The 17,060-nt window shown below is 42.3% G+C and overlaps 1 protein-coding gene across 8 annotated transcripts in view; it reads left to right on the top strand.

Moving 5' to 3' along the window:
• NFIA (nuclear factor I A) overlaps positions 1-17,060 on the top strand; it is a 534,267-nt gene that overhangs the window by 173,016 nt on the left and 344,191 nt on the right. For 2 of the 8 annotated variants that reach the window (XM_031465250.2, XM_031465251.2), the window contains exon 1: positions 16,111-16,466. The exons of 3 other annotated variants lie outside the window; for them this stretch is intronic. In XM_031465250.2, coding sequence (XP_031321110.1) covers positions 16,440-16,466 — 27 coding nt within the window. In that variant the 5' untranslated portion in view covers positions 16,111-16,439. Of the gene's footprint in view, positions 1-10,837; positions 11,261-16,066; positions 16,467-17,060 lie in introns of those variants that run through there. 3 more of the 8 variants (XM_064493526.1, XM_064493524.1, XM_031465249.2) reach the window with 3 other exon arrangements.

Raw genomic sequence — 17,060 nt, 5'->3', positions numbered from 1 at the left:
AACTCCTCGTCATGCTACGCTCACAGACAAAAAAAAAAACTTCAAGTAGTGTTTTAAATAGCACCCAATATTGACATTGCAATGAGTCTTTCAATTACATGTAATATAAAATCCAAGCATATTCTCAAATTTTGACTTTGAGAAACTAAACTGAGCATGCATCACTATATTTTTAACCCCCTTTGAAGCAAGTATCATACATATTATATTTTCAGGATTTACTCAAATATTATACTGCTACATAAGGATGTAGGATTTACTGCAATCTGATATTCAAATAGAGACTTTCAAAAGTTAGTCATACTAACATAAGACATGGATTTGGAGGCAGAGCAGTGAGGTAGGATGTGCCTCTTCATTTGCTACAATGTCACGTGTCATATGTATTTACTGACCTGCAGAAGGTATTCTGCTCTGGCCTTCTGGCAAATAAGGTAAACCAGCCTTGCCTAGAGTCACCTGCCTCTTTGAGATCAGATCATCACTTACTTGTCCCATATCCCCAGAATGTAATGTAGTGCCAGCTACTGCAGCATCCAGTAAATGTTTTCCAGACTTGAATTTATTTGCTAGTTCCATTTTTTTTCTTAATTTTTGACAGTGAGTGTAAATTTTGGAAGTGGAAAGGGCTAGTAGAAATACTTTGGCAGAAAATCAGTTGGGAAAATTTTGTTTCTATCTGCTATTTCATGACAAATTAAAATATATTTGATTTATTGTCAACTTTATAGCTCTTGGGAAGGCTAGCAAACTAATAGGAATAATGTTAAAACCAGAAACACTTACCATTCTTTGGCTTCTTTCTTGAGAGAGCACTTCTTTTTTCAGTATACCAAAAACGTACCGTGTGCCATACAAACTTTAATTTTTCGGCTCTCAGCCTGGCCCTGCTTGCAACAAGCTGGCCATTTTAAGCATCCTCGCCAGACTAAAGCACTCTTTATAATTGGTTCTCCTTGCTCTCATTTTGGTTTTCTTTCCTTGGTAAACACAAAGTAAAAAACCATGCCAAACTGCCAAAATTTATTGAAGGCAAATGTCATTCTTTCCAGCATTATTTTACTAAACAAAGCATGAGTGATAGAATGCATCTTAATATCTGCAGTAAACCGAGGCATTATTCTTTCATACTAAAACTCAGAGTATTTTCCCAAACAACTCGTTTCTGCATTCGTGTGATCTAAGATAGAAACCAACTTCTTTTCTTCACCCATTAAAAATAATGGCCTTCAGGGATCATTCACTGTTTTCATAGATATACAATCTGCTGATGCAGCACAACTTACAACTTTCATAGTAAAGAAAATATGAGGTATATTAAAAAGGAAAACAGCATCAGTGTGTATTTTTATGATTTTATAATACTATATTATTTATATAAAGACTATTATATAAAGTCAGAACTAAACTATTTGCATCTCAATTGAGGAAAACTCCCACTTAATTAAATATGGATTTTCTTAAGTTTTCTCATAAAATATAAGGTATTATATTAATACATGATATTTAATTTTTTTAACATTGCAGATAAAGGGATAATAATCTCCTATCAGAACTTCTTTTAAAATTACTTAATGTCATGGCTCTAAAGAATTAATTGGCAAACTAATGAACTGAAGAGCTTAATACATTCCCAACCATAGTGAGTCGTTTTCACAGTTAAGGGGAAATGGTTGCCACATATTTTTCAGTATAAGGAGAAGTACAGTACAGCATTATTTACCAAGGTGAAATAAGCTTGATCTAATTGTCTTTTGTTCCAGTTAGGCTCTGGGACACCTTGACTAATTTTCCCACTTTCAAAGCAAAAGGAAAAAAAAAATGAGATAATGGAGCAGAGGAAGAATGGGTAACTTGCTTTGAACCCCTGAAATCCGTTCTCTACATTGTTGTCAGAGTGATTTTTCTAAACAAAAACTGATCTTGTTACTACCTTCTTTAAGCCCTCAGTGGCTGGCTTGCCATTCATGTCAGGATAAAGTCTAAAATCTTAAAAGTTGGTCACTAGGCCCGGAGTGTTCTGACCACATTTACCCTTTCACCCTCCTCTTGGTAGCTGCTCTCCCACTAGCTTGCAGTCCATTTTATTTCTTCTTTCAGCTATTTCCATAGCCTGCCTCTTCCTGACTCCCATTCCTATTGGATAACTTATTTATCTTTGAGGGGAACAACAACAACAACCACAACCATGCTGTAACATTCACAAAGCATTTCCAAACTGAATGAATGAAGAGATGAATAGATGTACTCATATGCTAAGGAAAATATGCAGAATAAGAGACCCTTAGAATTTCAAAGGACCTTGGAAATCAACTAGTTCAAAGACATCATTTTTCAGGAGCAAACTGAGAATGGTCCTGTAAATTCAAGTGGCTTTAAAGATTACACAGTTAATAGGAGAACTGAAACTAGAATCCAAGATTCCTGGTGTTTATGAAAGCAATTCTGTAAATGAAGTAAGTCATTAATGAATTTGTTCAATTATTTTTTTTCTCCAAAGATAAACTAAAATTACTATTTCCTTCTCAAAAAATTACAAATAGAATTACTATATGATTCAGCAATTCTACTTCTGGGCATATATCTAAAATATTGAAAGCAGGGACTCAGATTTGTGTACACCATGTTCATAGCAGCATTATTCACAACAGCAAAAAAGTGAAGCCACCCAAGTTTCCATCAGTGGATGAATGGATAAATAAAATGTGGTATATACATACAGTGGAATATTATTCAGCCTGGATCAGGAAGGAAAATCTGGTATATGCTACAATATAAATGAATTCTGAAGACATTATGCTGAGCAAAATAAGCCATTCACAAAAGGACAAATACTGAATGATTCTACTTATATAATGTACCTAGAGTAGTCAAATTCACAGAAGCAGAAAGTAAAATGGTGGTTGCTAGGGTCTGGAGGGAGAAGGGAATGGGAAGTTATTGTTTAATGGACACAGAGTTTCAGTTAGGGATGATGAAAAAGTCCTAGAGATGGATAGTGATAACAGTTGCACAACAACGTCTAGAGATGGATAGTAATAACAGTTGCACAACAACATGAATATACTTAATGCCACTGAACTGTACATTTAAAAATGGTTAAAATGGTCAATGTTATGTATATTTTTCCACAATTAAAAAAAAAGCCATTTCCCTAAGGGATCTACCGGTATAGTGTTAGATTGTGCCTTATCTCCCTACCATGACCCACCCAGGCATTTTTTTCCTGTAATTTTCTTGGTTGACTCATAATCCTGATTCTTAGCCTATTAACTGGGCTTTGAGGCAAGCCACCCATTTGTTACTGCTTGAGTATCCAACACAATAACAGCAACCCCAATTCTATAAATTCTTTGCTGGAGTTCCCTTTGTTGATCCCGTTTTGAGTCCCCTTATCAAAGAGAGAGTTCAAGGGAGGCTGGAAATCTAAAGGATGGGGCTGGAAAGGACAGTCTGAACTCAAGGTCTGTGCCTACTGGGTTTTCCAGTTCCTGTTTCCCTCCTCTCTACACTAGTTTTTGGGGAGTGGGATGTGATCTTAGGAATATTAAAATGAGTGTGAAACACCCCAGGGTCAAAGGGTTCAGCCTTAACTGGTTCTCTGCTTCGTTTGTTGCTGATGTTCTGGGCCTATAGACACTGATGTCAAACCAAGGACCCTCTAACTCAGCAGTACTGAGGGCACGAGGATCCCCAGCCCAGGTCACTCCAGCCATAGCCGGGGAGCTCCTAAAACAGTCCTTGTAGAAGATGCCGTCCTGCCCACTCCCTCTGTCCTCCTGCTGGCTGAAATCTCACCCAGGGACTGAGGACATGGTTCAGTGCATCATAGTGCAGATTGTTCTCTTCATGACAACCTAGTCTGTGTGTGTGTGCGCACGTGGCAGTGGTGGTGATCGTGGTGGTGAGGGGTTATGTGTTAAAACTGTGCAGGCCTCAGAATGTCTGTGTTGCTTTTGAACAACCATTCTTGAATTTGAATTTTATAATTACATGAATAGTGTGTATTTTGTACGTTTTTACCTTTTGTTTTTTAAGTTGATTGCAAGGTAGCTCAAAGTCAAAATTGCAAGTCAACTCTAGAGAAGTACATGGGCTCTCATTGCATGTATTTCGGATACACATCTTGGCCTTGAGTTTACCTTATTTCTATCTTAATAGTCTCTCCCTCTCTCATACACACACACACACACACACACACATACACAACTAGTGTGTGTGCATGTGTATAGATATAGAGATAAATATAGATACACACACACACACATCTCCACTCCAAAACGTTTTTGAATAGAGGCAGGATAAATACAGCCACTAAATATGCATGTTCTTTATTCTGTGCTGTGTTATAAACAACTGTGGGTGGTATAGGCCTTCACAGAACAGCAACCTGCTTTTTCATACAGTTTCACATTCATGATTTCATTGACTGCTCCCAACACCCCAAGAAGTAAGCTGGGCTGGTGATATTGACATTTTACAGAGAAGGAAGCCGGAGGGAGAGGTTCAACAGCCCGAGGCCACAAAGCACAGAGAACAGAGACCCAGATCAGCTCCCAGCTTTTCACATCAAGCTGCAGTTCTAAACTGTTGCTCTCATCCCGACCCTCATTTATTCTTCCTGAAAATTATCCTTGAACTGTCTGAACACGTTTGGGTAAATCTTCCAGGTACCAACCTGGATTTTCTAGCCGTCCCTCCAATTTAGATTATGAAACATTTTCTTCCTCCGATCAGATTCTCTAACAGTATTTCTTCACTTCCTCAGGCCTCTGTTCAACTTTGATACCAGAGATAGTTATTCACTCCTTTCTCATTCCTGCAAAATATCCTTTGCATGATGTAATGAAACTGGCACTGCACTGGGGATTAATTCTTTACCAGCTGTGTGGCCATGAGCTAGCTACTTCACTCTACTAGTTGCAGTTTTATCATCTGTAAAATGTGGCGTTTGGAGACTTCTGAGCTCCATTTCTGCCCTCTTTCTGTGGACTGGGAACTCACACTTTGCTAACTTCACTTTACTCATGACACGGATTTCCTCTGCCTGGTTGCCCTAGCGGCTCAGTTGTGTGACATCAGCTTTGGTCTTCAGGAATTTCTGCAGTTGATTGTGGTCCAAGACAAGAAGGATGGGTCTAGGGGTGGGGGGAATGAGGAGTTGTTATTCAGTGGGTGTTGAGTTTCAGCTATGCGAGATGAATAAATTCTAGAGATCTGCAATACAACACGGTGCCTACAGTTAACAATACAGTATTGAACCCTTTAAGATGTTCTTACCACAAATAAAAGGTGGGTGGGGAGGGTATAGCTCAGTGGGAGAGTGCTTGTTTAGCATGCATGAGGTCCTGAGTTCAATCCCCAGTACCTCCAATAAATAAATAAATAAACCTAATTATCTTCTCCCCCACCCTCAAAACAACAAAGAAACAAAAACAAAACAAAACAAAAAGTGGGTGTGGAGGGCACAAGGAAACTCTGAGAGGTGTTGGATGTGTCTATTACCTTGATTGTGGGTACCAGGGATAAGCTTACATATGTCCAAACTCATCAAATTGTATGCATTAAATATGTGCAGTTCTTTGTATATCAATTATAATACCTCAATAAAGCTGTTTTCAAAAAAAAAAAAAAAAACCAACCAGGATGGGTCCAAGTGTTTGCCTTTGATTACGATTAGAGCCGCCCACTAACCGTTAAAATGGTACTTAAAAAAAACTGAAGCTTGAACTCTTCCCTAAGTCAGACCTCATAGCTGGAGCTTGGGGGAGGAATGCTAAATGAATTGAATTCTATTCAACCGCTCACTAAGTGAACGACCTTGAGTAACCCCTATAGAACCTTAGTTATCTCATTTGTGTGATGAGAGTGATAATGGCTGACCACCCTATTCAGAAGGAAAGTTAAAAGTGAGACCCTGTGTGGAAGGCCTGCCCGAGCAAGCTCAATGTCCTACTATTTTTCTGCTTACAAATTTCCACCTAGTGATAATGCCATGTCTTGTATCAGCCACATTCCTGGCCCTGTATTCCAGCAGAGGGCAAGAATGGGAAGCTAACCATCTGTTCATCTGTCCATTTGCACGTGAATTTTCCCAACAGTGATTGAGGATCTACTATGGCCCTGTGCTTGTAGGAATACAAGGAGGAATGAAGTCATTGCACTTTGAAGGAGCTCATAGTCCAGCAGACACAAACACCTGACATACAACGTGAAGAGAGCTGTCCTAGAGAGGAGCAGAGGATGCTAAGGAGCACGCGGGGGACTGATGGATTCTGCCAGGGGAGTTGGAAAGTAGCTTTAAACCAGTTCTTGAAAAAACCTCATTGTTTTTAGGAAAAAACAGCAAAACAGCACACAAACAGGGGAAGAGAGGGATGAACACGTATGGTTTGTTCAGAAAGTAATGTAAAGAGAAAAGTGAGTCATTTAGTGAGGTTGGGATGCAGGGGGTAGCAGAGAGAGTTTAGGTGAGAGGAGAATCTGGAAAAGGGGGCTGAGAATAAAATCAAGTGTAATCTGTACAAAGTTGGGGAAAAACCATAACATTTTAGAGAGAAAAAAATCCAAAAGTACCATGAAACTGTTTTATAATCTTGATCATTAGTTATAGTAAAAGATAGGCTGCTGTATCGGAGACAAAACATAGCAGGTTTTTTTTCTTATTCTTTCTACATTTTTCTTTCTTTCTTAAAAAAAAAAAAGCCCAGTATTTTATCCTTGTTTTTTGGGGGGGAGGGGAATTAGGTTTCTTTCTCTCTTTATATATATATATATATTTATTTTTAATGGAGGTGCTGGGGATTGAACCCAGGACCATGTGCATGCTAAGCACACACTCTACCACTGAGCTATACCCTCCCCCACTAAAACACAACAGTTTAAATATGATCTAGTCTGGAGAAGCAGCTCTACTCCATGAGGTCATTTAGGGACCCAGGCTCCTCCCATCTTGCTGCTCCCTTGTCTCCCAGCGCATTGTCCTGGTCTTCGTCACTGAAGTTAGGTCTCTAACATGGCCTCATCGCAGCCTTTGGAAAGGCCACAAGTTGACAACAAATTTCTTTTAAGCAAGTGACATGGATTTTGGACTCAGCAATCCTGCTCTTATTCTACTGAGAACTTAATCATGTGCCACACCTATCTGCAGGGAAGCCTGAGAAATACAGGTTCTAAACTATTCATCAATGTATCAACAAATAGAGAACAGATTGAGGGGGGACAATAGTCTGCCACAACCTGCTTATTTGGGAGCCTCACCAAGTCCTAGATTTAAATTTACTTCTAGTATTTATCATTTATATTGCCATATTGGTCCTCTAAATGCCAGTGTTGATTACTTAGCCTAAAAAGCACTCTGATGATCTAGGATTGCCCATGCAAATCAAGAAAATATGAAGTATATCCCTGGGTGTTCAACATTCCACTTAATTCAGAAATTTAAAATTACTAGAAAAAATTGTAATTTTGAATTATGTTTCTAATTCTATAAGACTCTGATGTTCTAGTCTCCCTATCAATTCCCTGCAAGAAGATTAAGTTTTTATTTGGATCAACAAAGCAGAATTCCTGGAATAGCCTACTATTTTCAAGGCATAAAGCCAGCCTAGGTGGAAACATGAGGCTCTCAATGGGGCTGACAACTCAAAATCACCCTATTTGATGTGCGGCTGATTTTCAGTGGCGGGTTGGGGTTGAAGTTACTGGAATACAAATCTAAGGGTGGGAAGAGCCAATATAGAGCAGACAATCTATGTGAGCTATTGTTATTGTTACTGTTATTGTTTTAAAATTAAGGGGGGAGGGTATAGCTCAGTGGTAGAGTGTGTGCTTAGCATACACGAGGTCCTGGGTTTAATCCCCAGTACCTCCATTTAAAAATTATTTAATATTGGTAGGTTTAAGTGATATAGAAGTGGCAGTTTGTGGGAGTGAGAAGAGCCTCTTTCACTAATAGATCTTATCATACACCATGTGAATATTTTGACTTTGGGGAGAGTCTGGAAAAACTGCACTCCTAAATTGCCCCTGCTGATCAAAGTCCCTGAAAACAAATGTCAATGGTTCATCTCCCTGGCTTCCTCACCTCCCTCCCACCCTCTACTCTTCCCTCCCTTTCTCTCCCTTGCTCATTCATTCCTGCTATGCTGTAGTTCAAGGCTTCATCTTCTCTCACCTTTTTCTAAGTGCTGTCTTTACCTCTATTGCTAGAATAATCTTTCTAATTTGCAAATCTTACTTTGTATATCTTTCGGTTAAATACCTTTGATATCTCCCCAGCCCCCCAAGTAAAAGTTTAAACAACTCACAAGGCTGTCCACCACCTTGCCTCAGTCTTGATTTCTATCTTCATCTCTAGTACCTGTTACACCAGCTAATACTAGCTAGAGCAACTAGCCACAACTGAATCCCTCCCCATTCTCTGGCCCATTGCATACACTGACATCACCCTGCTTTCCCGGACAGGGGTGCCCTGCCCGTTGCTAGTCCACCTGACAAATGCATACTTTTGGCCCAACATAGATGTAATTTCCTCTTTTTTTAGCTTTTTAGCAGTACATCCAGACAAAATTAGTCATTCTATCATCTGTAGTCCTACTGCTTTTTATACATACCTAAGTTGCACAGAGCATTTAATCACATTACATTTTTATTACCTTTGTGTCTTGTTCTGCCATTGGACTGAAAGCTTTTTGGAGGCAGGGATAATGTCTTATTCTCTGCATTCCCAGTTCTTAGCACACTCAATGTGCCTAGAACTTGGTTCATATTAAACAGTGATAGTATTATTATTATAGTGACCGTATATTGACCACACATAATGTACTAGGTAATTTACATACATTATCTGCAAATGTCCTATTTTTCAGATGAGGAATCTAAAGTTAACAGAGGTTAAATAATCTGCCTGGAGTCACATAGTAGGACCAACATTAGCACCTAAGTCGGACTCCAAAGGTGGATATACAAAAGGTCACTCTGGAAATAGTGCTAACCTACCACATTAGACTAAGTTAATGAACTACAGACATTGTACACAAAACTCACTGTTACCAGCTACTGACAGGGCCTGGCTTGCTTAGCATTGGCTATTACTCAGACCACGGCATTTACAGAGCAGTGCAATACAAATTGATATGACTTGTGTATTTCAAAGGCCCTTAGCTCTTGACAAAACAGATCTCCATTCTTACAATCAGTTGATGTCCTATTTTACTGGTGTTATGTAACAATCTCAAAGTCACACAGTCTAGCACCAGCTGAACTAGGCCTAGAACTTTTTTGGTTACTTAAAAAAATTATTTTTTCTTTTTACTTAAGCCACTACATCCCACCAAGTATAATTCTAGGGTGAAAGTAGTTGCCAAGTGGAAATGTATGCTCAGTGGAGGAGGCCAGGATTAAATGCCACAGACCTTCTAGAGCCAAACACTGTCTGAATCTACCAAAGGCAGACCAGAACAGCAAAGCTTGCCTAACACCAAGGATAGCCACAGGACTGTACCTCCCAGTAATGCTGCATCAGTTAGCTAGTTGTAAAGTGCAAGTCTAAAGCCAAAAATGTGGTTCAAAACAAAATAGGAGGTTTCTCTAACCTCTAATTTAACTATGCAGGGTCCTGTTATTAATTAATTAGGTAGCTTCACCAAGGACAGTTAAGAAAATCACACAACTGCCAGGTTGCTTCCTATTCCTCTTGACTTCTTATTGGATAATTTTTATCAAGTGAGCTAAGCACACATTTTCCCTTAACTCAGTTATTCAGCAAAAAACGTCCTAAGCTACTTAACTGAGGCAAAGCAAACACATTAAAAAAAACAAAAACAAAAACAAACACAACAACCAGAAATAGCTCGTTGTGATGCTCTCCATTTAAAGAGATACTCCCCCCCAAAACTACCACTGCACCAATAGCCAGTTTGTTGTTTAAAATAAACACATAAAACATTGACATTGAAATATTCTGAGCACATGATCTTAAAGAGTCTGGATTAATAAAATAAAATGAATCAGTGAGATGAAGGACTTAATGTTCAAATAACTGTTTGAATCCCCCCCCCCTTTAAATGTTGAAACTCTTATAGCAGCTCTTCTTTTGGGGGAATGTGAGATGGAGGGGTGCATTAAACTTTGTGGAACCCAGGTTTTGTAAGGATATTGACAATTAGGTGCTTGCAATTAAATTAGAATTTCACTGTATCTCCTGCTTTAAAGGAACAGCTTTAATTTTGAAGGAGCCCACCTAACAATTTTATGTTTAGCCATCTGCAGACAGTAGAGCCAATGCCTTTTTCTTTCTGAACCTAGAGTTGAAGCTTTATTTCACTGCAAATTCTGTGACATTTTGCACTCTCTTGATTTAATGAACCAATGAGGATCTTTTAACTCTTGATCTACACCAGTGCAAATAAAGGTTAAATCTCTCACTAACCATCATGAACTAGCCTAATAACTCACGAGAGGCTATGGAAAAAGAAACCGAGAAAGCAGGTGTGCAGACTTGATTCAAACGTGCAAAACCCGCACAACCGCAGGCAAAGGTACTATATCCTCACGTCTCCCTAGTACTGGCTTCGAGGTACGCGAGCGGGGGAACTCCTACTGCGCCAAAAACACCATCCTGCGAGCGGGGCCTAGTAACACAGAGGCTTTTCTTCCGAACGGTGTCCCGACCGGAGCTTGCGCTGAATGCTGGGGCTCCTATTGGCCATACGCCGTGGGGGAGGAGGGGACTGGCCGGGAGAGCAACGGGAGGAGGGGAGAAAGGGGCAAGGCCTTTTCCCTGCCCCCTCCCGGCCCCCTCTGCAGGCAGCCACCGGCGCCTCGTGCGTGGTTACTATGCAAATTGCAGCGATTGCGGAAATAAACAAGGGGGTAGGGAGAGGAGAGAGGGACTGCGAATCGATTGCAACTTCTGCAAAGTCTCGTACAATCCAAAGCACACAAGGCAAAACCAGAGAGAATCTGAGAACCAGCCAGCCCGGGTTGGATCGCTTTCAAAAGAGAGAGAGACAGTGAGAAAGTCAGAGAGCGCGCATTGAAATTGCAAAAGCCTCCTGATTTGGAGTAGAAAAAAAAAAAAATCTCCAAGAAGCCTGCAATTGGCCAACAGCTTTTAAAAAAATCTCTTCCGGGTTTTCAACGGTTCCAAGTTTATATAAATATCTTTTTTTTTTAATGCACAAAAAAAGGGACAACAAATGAAGCAATTCGTCTGAACAGTTTAAAGTTTCTCACGTACTCTTTTTACATTGCAATGGTACGTGGTACATCTTAAACTTTCTATTTTACGTTTATACGATATGCGTTTTATAAACAACTATAAGGGTAGAATGATTTTGTTTAATGGTTAAGACTTTAAAATTTCTCTAGCTTGCATATGCATTGAAATGATTGCTGGCTAAATGTCTATTGTGATGGTTTTGTTTTAAAGATGTAGCTTTATGGATGGTTTTTTTTTTTTTTTTTTTTTTTTTTTTTTGCTGTGTGCATCAGGGACCGGGTTCCCTATTTTTTTTCCCCGAGACTTGAAAAAAATTGCTGAGCTTGACAGATTTTTTTCCTCCTAGCGCTTGCTCGGTTCCAGAAAGGGGAAAAAAATCCTGTACGTGCTCTGTTCTGTAAAAAGACGTCTGGCCTTAGCAGTCAACCTAACCCGAAAAGAAACGTCTGGACCCGGAGAATAATTGACGATTCGATCAGCTAATCAATGGGACAACATAGGAGATTGACAAAAGCTTTATCCAATCATAAGGAAGCTTGGGTGTACAATGGTTCGCAATAGCCAGAGGGGGCGGGGCAGAGAAGATCTGAAGTTCTCTGCCGCTCTGAAGGGGATGGTGTGGTTCAAGCTGTCAAAGCTACAGGCTCTTCCGGATTTAGCAAGCACAATAGGAAAGTGTTTTCAAGTTCAAGAGAAAAAAAAAACTAATTGGGTTTTATTTTATTTTTCGCGTGAATCGTATGCTTTCTTCATTGCCTTTTGGAAAAGTTTTTTTTTTTAAATTCTGCTAGAGAATCTTTTAACTTTGCATGAATTATTATTTTTAAATCCGGGAAGTTGTTAACGGTTGTGGAAGGTGAGGTTCAACTTTTAAAAATGTGTGGCTTAAAAACTGTGGGACTGTAGTGAGCTTTGGGAAATAATGTATTGCATACTTAGCGTTGCAAAACTTCTCACTCTGATTATCTTAGAAACTTTGGCTTTTCAGGTACTTTGAAGGAATAGGCAAAGCCTCTCTTCTTGAACTCTGAGCAAGAGTTTTAAGGAAAAGAGAATGTTTCACAGGTGGACTGGCAGCTGTTTTATACATTTGAAAGGAAGAGGGGAAGAACGAGAGTGTTTTTCTTGACTTTTCTCGAATTCTGCTGTTCAAATATACGGTCAGTAGCGAATAGGATATTGAGACTGGCCAAATTCACATTTCTTCTTGTTACCACAACAACCCCTGTAGAGGGTGTGTGTGGAAGATTGCTGACTTGCTAACTCTTAGCTGGAGTCTGGCCTCTTGGACAAGTCTTTGACACCAATCCAGTGGAAACCAACTGCAGTAGCTTGTCTTGGAGACAGTAGCTGGCAGCTTCTGACTAAAATATATCCATCTCTTCCTTCCCTCTGAGCAGTGTAGACACCTAATTCTGTTGGGAAGTGAATGGAAAATAATATGGGCTCTTTCCCATCTTTGGATTAAATTCCCATCGAGCTATTTCCCAAGGCTTTAGGCCTTCTAATCAAATCTGGCCTGGGCATTTGATGTAAGAATCTGCTTGGATGCTCAGTTCAGCAACATGATTCAATTTAGGAAGATACGCATGTAAGAAAAATCTGCACCCATGTGACTGCAGGTCAAAAAACTAGAGAAGAAAAATGTTATAAAATGCTAGTGATAAAGTTAGTCTTGGGAAGAGCTATAGCAAATGGCATTGTCACTTATGAACCCCAATTTTGTCTTCACTGCTTTGGGCATTAAAATCTAAATCACATTAATAAGATTTTCCTATTAAGTAACCACAGAAATGAGAGGTATTTGAGATGTACATATAAGTGAAACCTTATTGACGTAATTTATATATCTAAGAGGATTTCACTGAAACTGGCAAGGTAACATTTCTGCAAATAAAACACAGCAAATGCAAGGCTGGGCTCTGTGCCAGGAAGAATATGGATAGCAGAGAGCATGACAGCAGCCTCCTTTGCGCAGAGACAATCCCATTTCAAGGCAGCCTCCTAGCACTTGCAAAATAAATGATTGGACTGGTTATTTCCAATAAGGGGTTTATCCTTCCTAACAATGGGTCATTTATATGATTGCAGTAAACTAGTTTTCGTAGTTCACCTGTGTTTCCTCCACTGTCCTTTTCTTTCTTCTGTATGCCCTCCATCCCTGCTCTCTTTCAAGTGTCTTAGTATCTCTGTGAACTCTGGACAAGGATTTACTTTTTCAACTTGGGAAGAGGGGAGAGAGTTGGAAATGTTTTTTACCCCCAGACTGCCCTTTGAGGAACATCTGTTTCTTTGTGTGTGTGTTTAAATTTATGCCTGTTGGAGAGAAAGTTACCAGAAGCCTCTCTGTAACTGTAACTCTTCTACTGTATTTTTCTCAGTCCTGTTTCCAAAGGCTGTAGTTGGAACTGTGCTTTGTAGTGTTTCCCCCACCTCCCCGCCACCCCCCCCTCCTCACGCGGGGGAGGGAGCGGGAGCTGGCGGAGATAGGAGAGAAAGCTGGAGCGGATGTGAAGGGCTTTGGTGCTGAACTTGGATCCAGCCCCTGCCTAGAGGGCGCAAACAATCGTCCCATATCCAAAAGTCTTACGAAGGGCGCCAAAAGTTACTTAAGATAATATTGCTAACCGCAAAAGCTGGAAATCGCGGGCACATCCACTGCTGCAACAAAAGAAGTTTTTAAAGTAGAAATATCAGCATTAAATTACTTTCCCCCATTTTTTTTTAAACAAGGGCGACGTGCCAGTCCTTTTTTTTCTTTCCTTCTTTAAATCCTTTTTCTTTTTCGTAAGATTTAATTAAAAGTAAGAATCTTTGCTGTTTTGGGAAGAAGCAGATGTGAATTCTATTTTTTAATACACCAAAAGAAAGATTTTAATCTGCTCTGGAAGAGAGCTTCCCAAGAGTACACACTCGGAACAATAACTTCTCACTGTGCCTCAGTTACATGTTGGAACTGTCAGCCAGAAACTTCTATCGAGGAAACTTGGAGCGCGTTGAAGTTATAGATCCCAGCAAAGGTTTTCGTGGCCAGGGATGTTGTCTCTAACTCGGCTTGGCTTTTAGGGCGTTTCTCCTTTACTAAAGTCCAACAAGAACTAAGGAAAAGCTGTTGTTTAGTTTGGAAAAATGGGGCTCTCTCATTTAAGGTTTAAATCATTACTTCCTCTCACCCCATAATAAATAACAGAGATGTCCAAGGGTATTTAGAAGCGGGGCGTGTGAAAATGGTCTCTTGAGAATTCAGGAATTATTTTGGCAATAAAGTAACAGGAGAACAAGCATAAAGTAATGTAGAAAGATGCAGAATATTTCAGAGGATTTTATTTTGTTTTCTCCAGTAGCCTATTTCTCGCCCCTTACTTTAAAAAAAGGGGAGGGGGTTGCGTGCGTGGGGGAGAGTCTGAATGAGAGTGGCCTTAACATGCCACCTCACTCTCACCTGCAGAGTGGGCATTCCTACAGGAATTTCCTCTTTTTAGAGGCTCTCTAGCTGTGTAACCTCTACCAAGGTGCAGATTCCCCTGTCTGTGTGCCAGAGTCTTTCAACGTGATACACTCATCTTTCCTTTTGGAATTTTGAGAAGGTTTAGAAAATGCAGCAGGCTGCAAACTAGACTGAGGGAGATGAGGATGAAGTGATGGGATGGGGGTTTGGAGGAAGGAGGTACAATTTTTCCCCCCCAGCAGTGAGGAGAACCTAAAGAGAAAATATGAGGTTAAAAAAAAACTGGAAAAGCAGGCTTATTGGCAACTTGCCAAACCCTAAAAACCACCCCCCTTTTCTGCCAAAACAATACTTTAGCAAACCTAAAATAATTGCAGGAAGCTCTTTTCCATTTTAAGAACTATTACCTGGGGGAGGGAAAAAGAGGGGATTCTTAAAAGGCACCCTTCCAGAGGTGTCCCAGGAACAGGGACGGTAATGATAGCCTATGTCCAGTTCTGGGCACGCGTTTGTGGACCAGAATATCTCCCTTCCCTAAGGGGACAGCCCTTTCGCATTTTTTTTCTCCTCCTAAAAAGAAAAAGATGTCACAGCTAAACCACTGTTGTTTCTGAACGTGATAGAACTTTTTCTATGGCGTCTGTGTTCAAACCCACTAGTTTCATAGTCCTGGGAGGGAGAACGCTCATTAATCTCCGCCTCCCTTCCTCCAGACAACCCCCCCAGCCCCCAAATCCGGTGAATCTTCCTTGTGAAAATTTCCCCCACCACCCCCGCTTCAGGAGGCCACAGGACTGAAGCTGCACAAAGTTTGCAGAATTTTGTGCATAATTACCTCTGCCGACGATCTATTCCCACAGAAAGCTTCGCTGGAGAGATTACAATGCTCTGAGGCGTACCGCGTTTCAGAAGGGAAAAAAAAGTTACCTAGGAGGTCTGATTTTTTAAAAAATTTGCATACATGCAAATTTGCCCCCTGACCTTCTCCGCGGTTCTCTTCGTACCCACGCAGGGAACCGAGGGGTGCAGGGCAACCTCGCAAAGTTGCCCAAGTCCTCCACCGAGGTCCGCGAAGGTCTGCGGCGGGGATTGGGGGATGGGGACGAGGAAAAGTAGTTTTGTTTGCTTAAGCACATCCTGTGGCAGCCTATAGCTGCCCGGGAGTACAGACTGTAACTGCTCCTCACTGCGTTACCCAGTAATGCGCTGAGCGGGGACGGGGGGGCGGGGGTGCCGAGCGAGCGAGCGAGCCAGCCAGGGAGCTAGAGAGGGAGCGAGCGAGGAGCGAGCGCGAGCGGCCGCGGAGGCTCGGGACCCGGCTGGCCGCGCGGCGCCGCAGCCGCCCCCTCCCCCACGCACCCCCCCCCCCCGCCCCGGCGGCGGCGCGAGCGGGCGGCGGCCGTGCGGTGCGGTGCAGAGCGGAGGCGGAGGCGGGCGCGCGGGTAGCTCGCGGGCACCGGGCCGGCGGGCGCGGGAGCGGGAAAGGGTGCGCTATGCCTTTAACGCCCGCGTACAGTAGACATGTATAGTGGAGTGTAGGGAAACTCTAGGCGGGGTTAAAGTTCAGCTCATGGAGCGGCAATAGCGCTGGCTGGCTGCAGTTGAGCCGAGTTGGAAATGTGAACGCAAGAAGCAGGCTTGATTTTTTTTTCTCCCTCCTTCTCTCTCTCTCCTCCTCTCTCCCTCTTTCTCCTTTCTCACCCGCACTCACGCACACCTCCAAACCGCACACCCAGACGCACACGCACACCCCACCGCCCGGCAGTGATGTATTCTCCGCTCTGTCTCACCCAGGTAAGCAGCTGTTTGGATGCGGAGAGGCTGGGGGGGTTGGGTTGGCGGGGGCAGACCTGCGGCCGGGCCGGGGGTGCCCGGGACCCCCGCGCTGGCGGGGTCCGGGGCATGGGTCCTGGGGTGTGCCCGTGTCTGCGCGTGTTTGTGTGTGCGCGCGTGAGCTCGTGGAAGGGGGGGGGCGGAGAAATACAGCTTTAAGAAAGTAACTTTGTTTCCATGCGGGTGCATTCCTCTTGTACGGCCATTTGTGTGGGCACATGGCTAATGGCGCCCTCTTATTAATGCGTTAATTAATATCGGGGCGATTGACTGCGGAACGGCGGTGTTTTCGGACGCCCCGCACGTGTTTCAGCGGGGTTGCAGCCCATGACACGCTGAAATCTGGACTCAGCGTTTCTGCAGTCGCGAGGCCGGTTTCTGTAGTTCCGCGGCGCCCGTGGAGGGGGCCGCGGACGGAGTCCCCGCACAGCCCGCACGCTCGGGGCCGCTGCACCCCCGGCTGCAGGAGAACTCGGGTCCCCGCGCCCACGACCCGCCCGCCGAGCCCGCGCCGCAGCAGCCTCCCCAAACTCTTACTTTTGTTTATTGTTTGTC

This window comes from Camelus dromedarius, chromosome 14, assembly GCF_036321535.1.
Source record: "Camelus dromedarius isolate mCamDro1 chromosome 14, mCamDro1.pat, whole genome shotgun sequence".
NCBI lineage: Eukaryota > Metazoa > Chordata > Mammalia > Artiodactyla > Camelidae > Camelus > Camelus dromedarius.
This window is presented reverse-complemented; position numbering and strand designations above follow the sequence as displayed.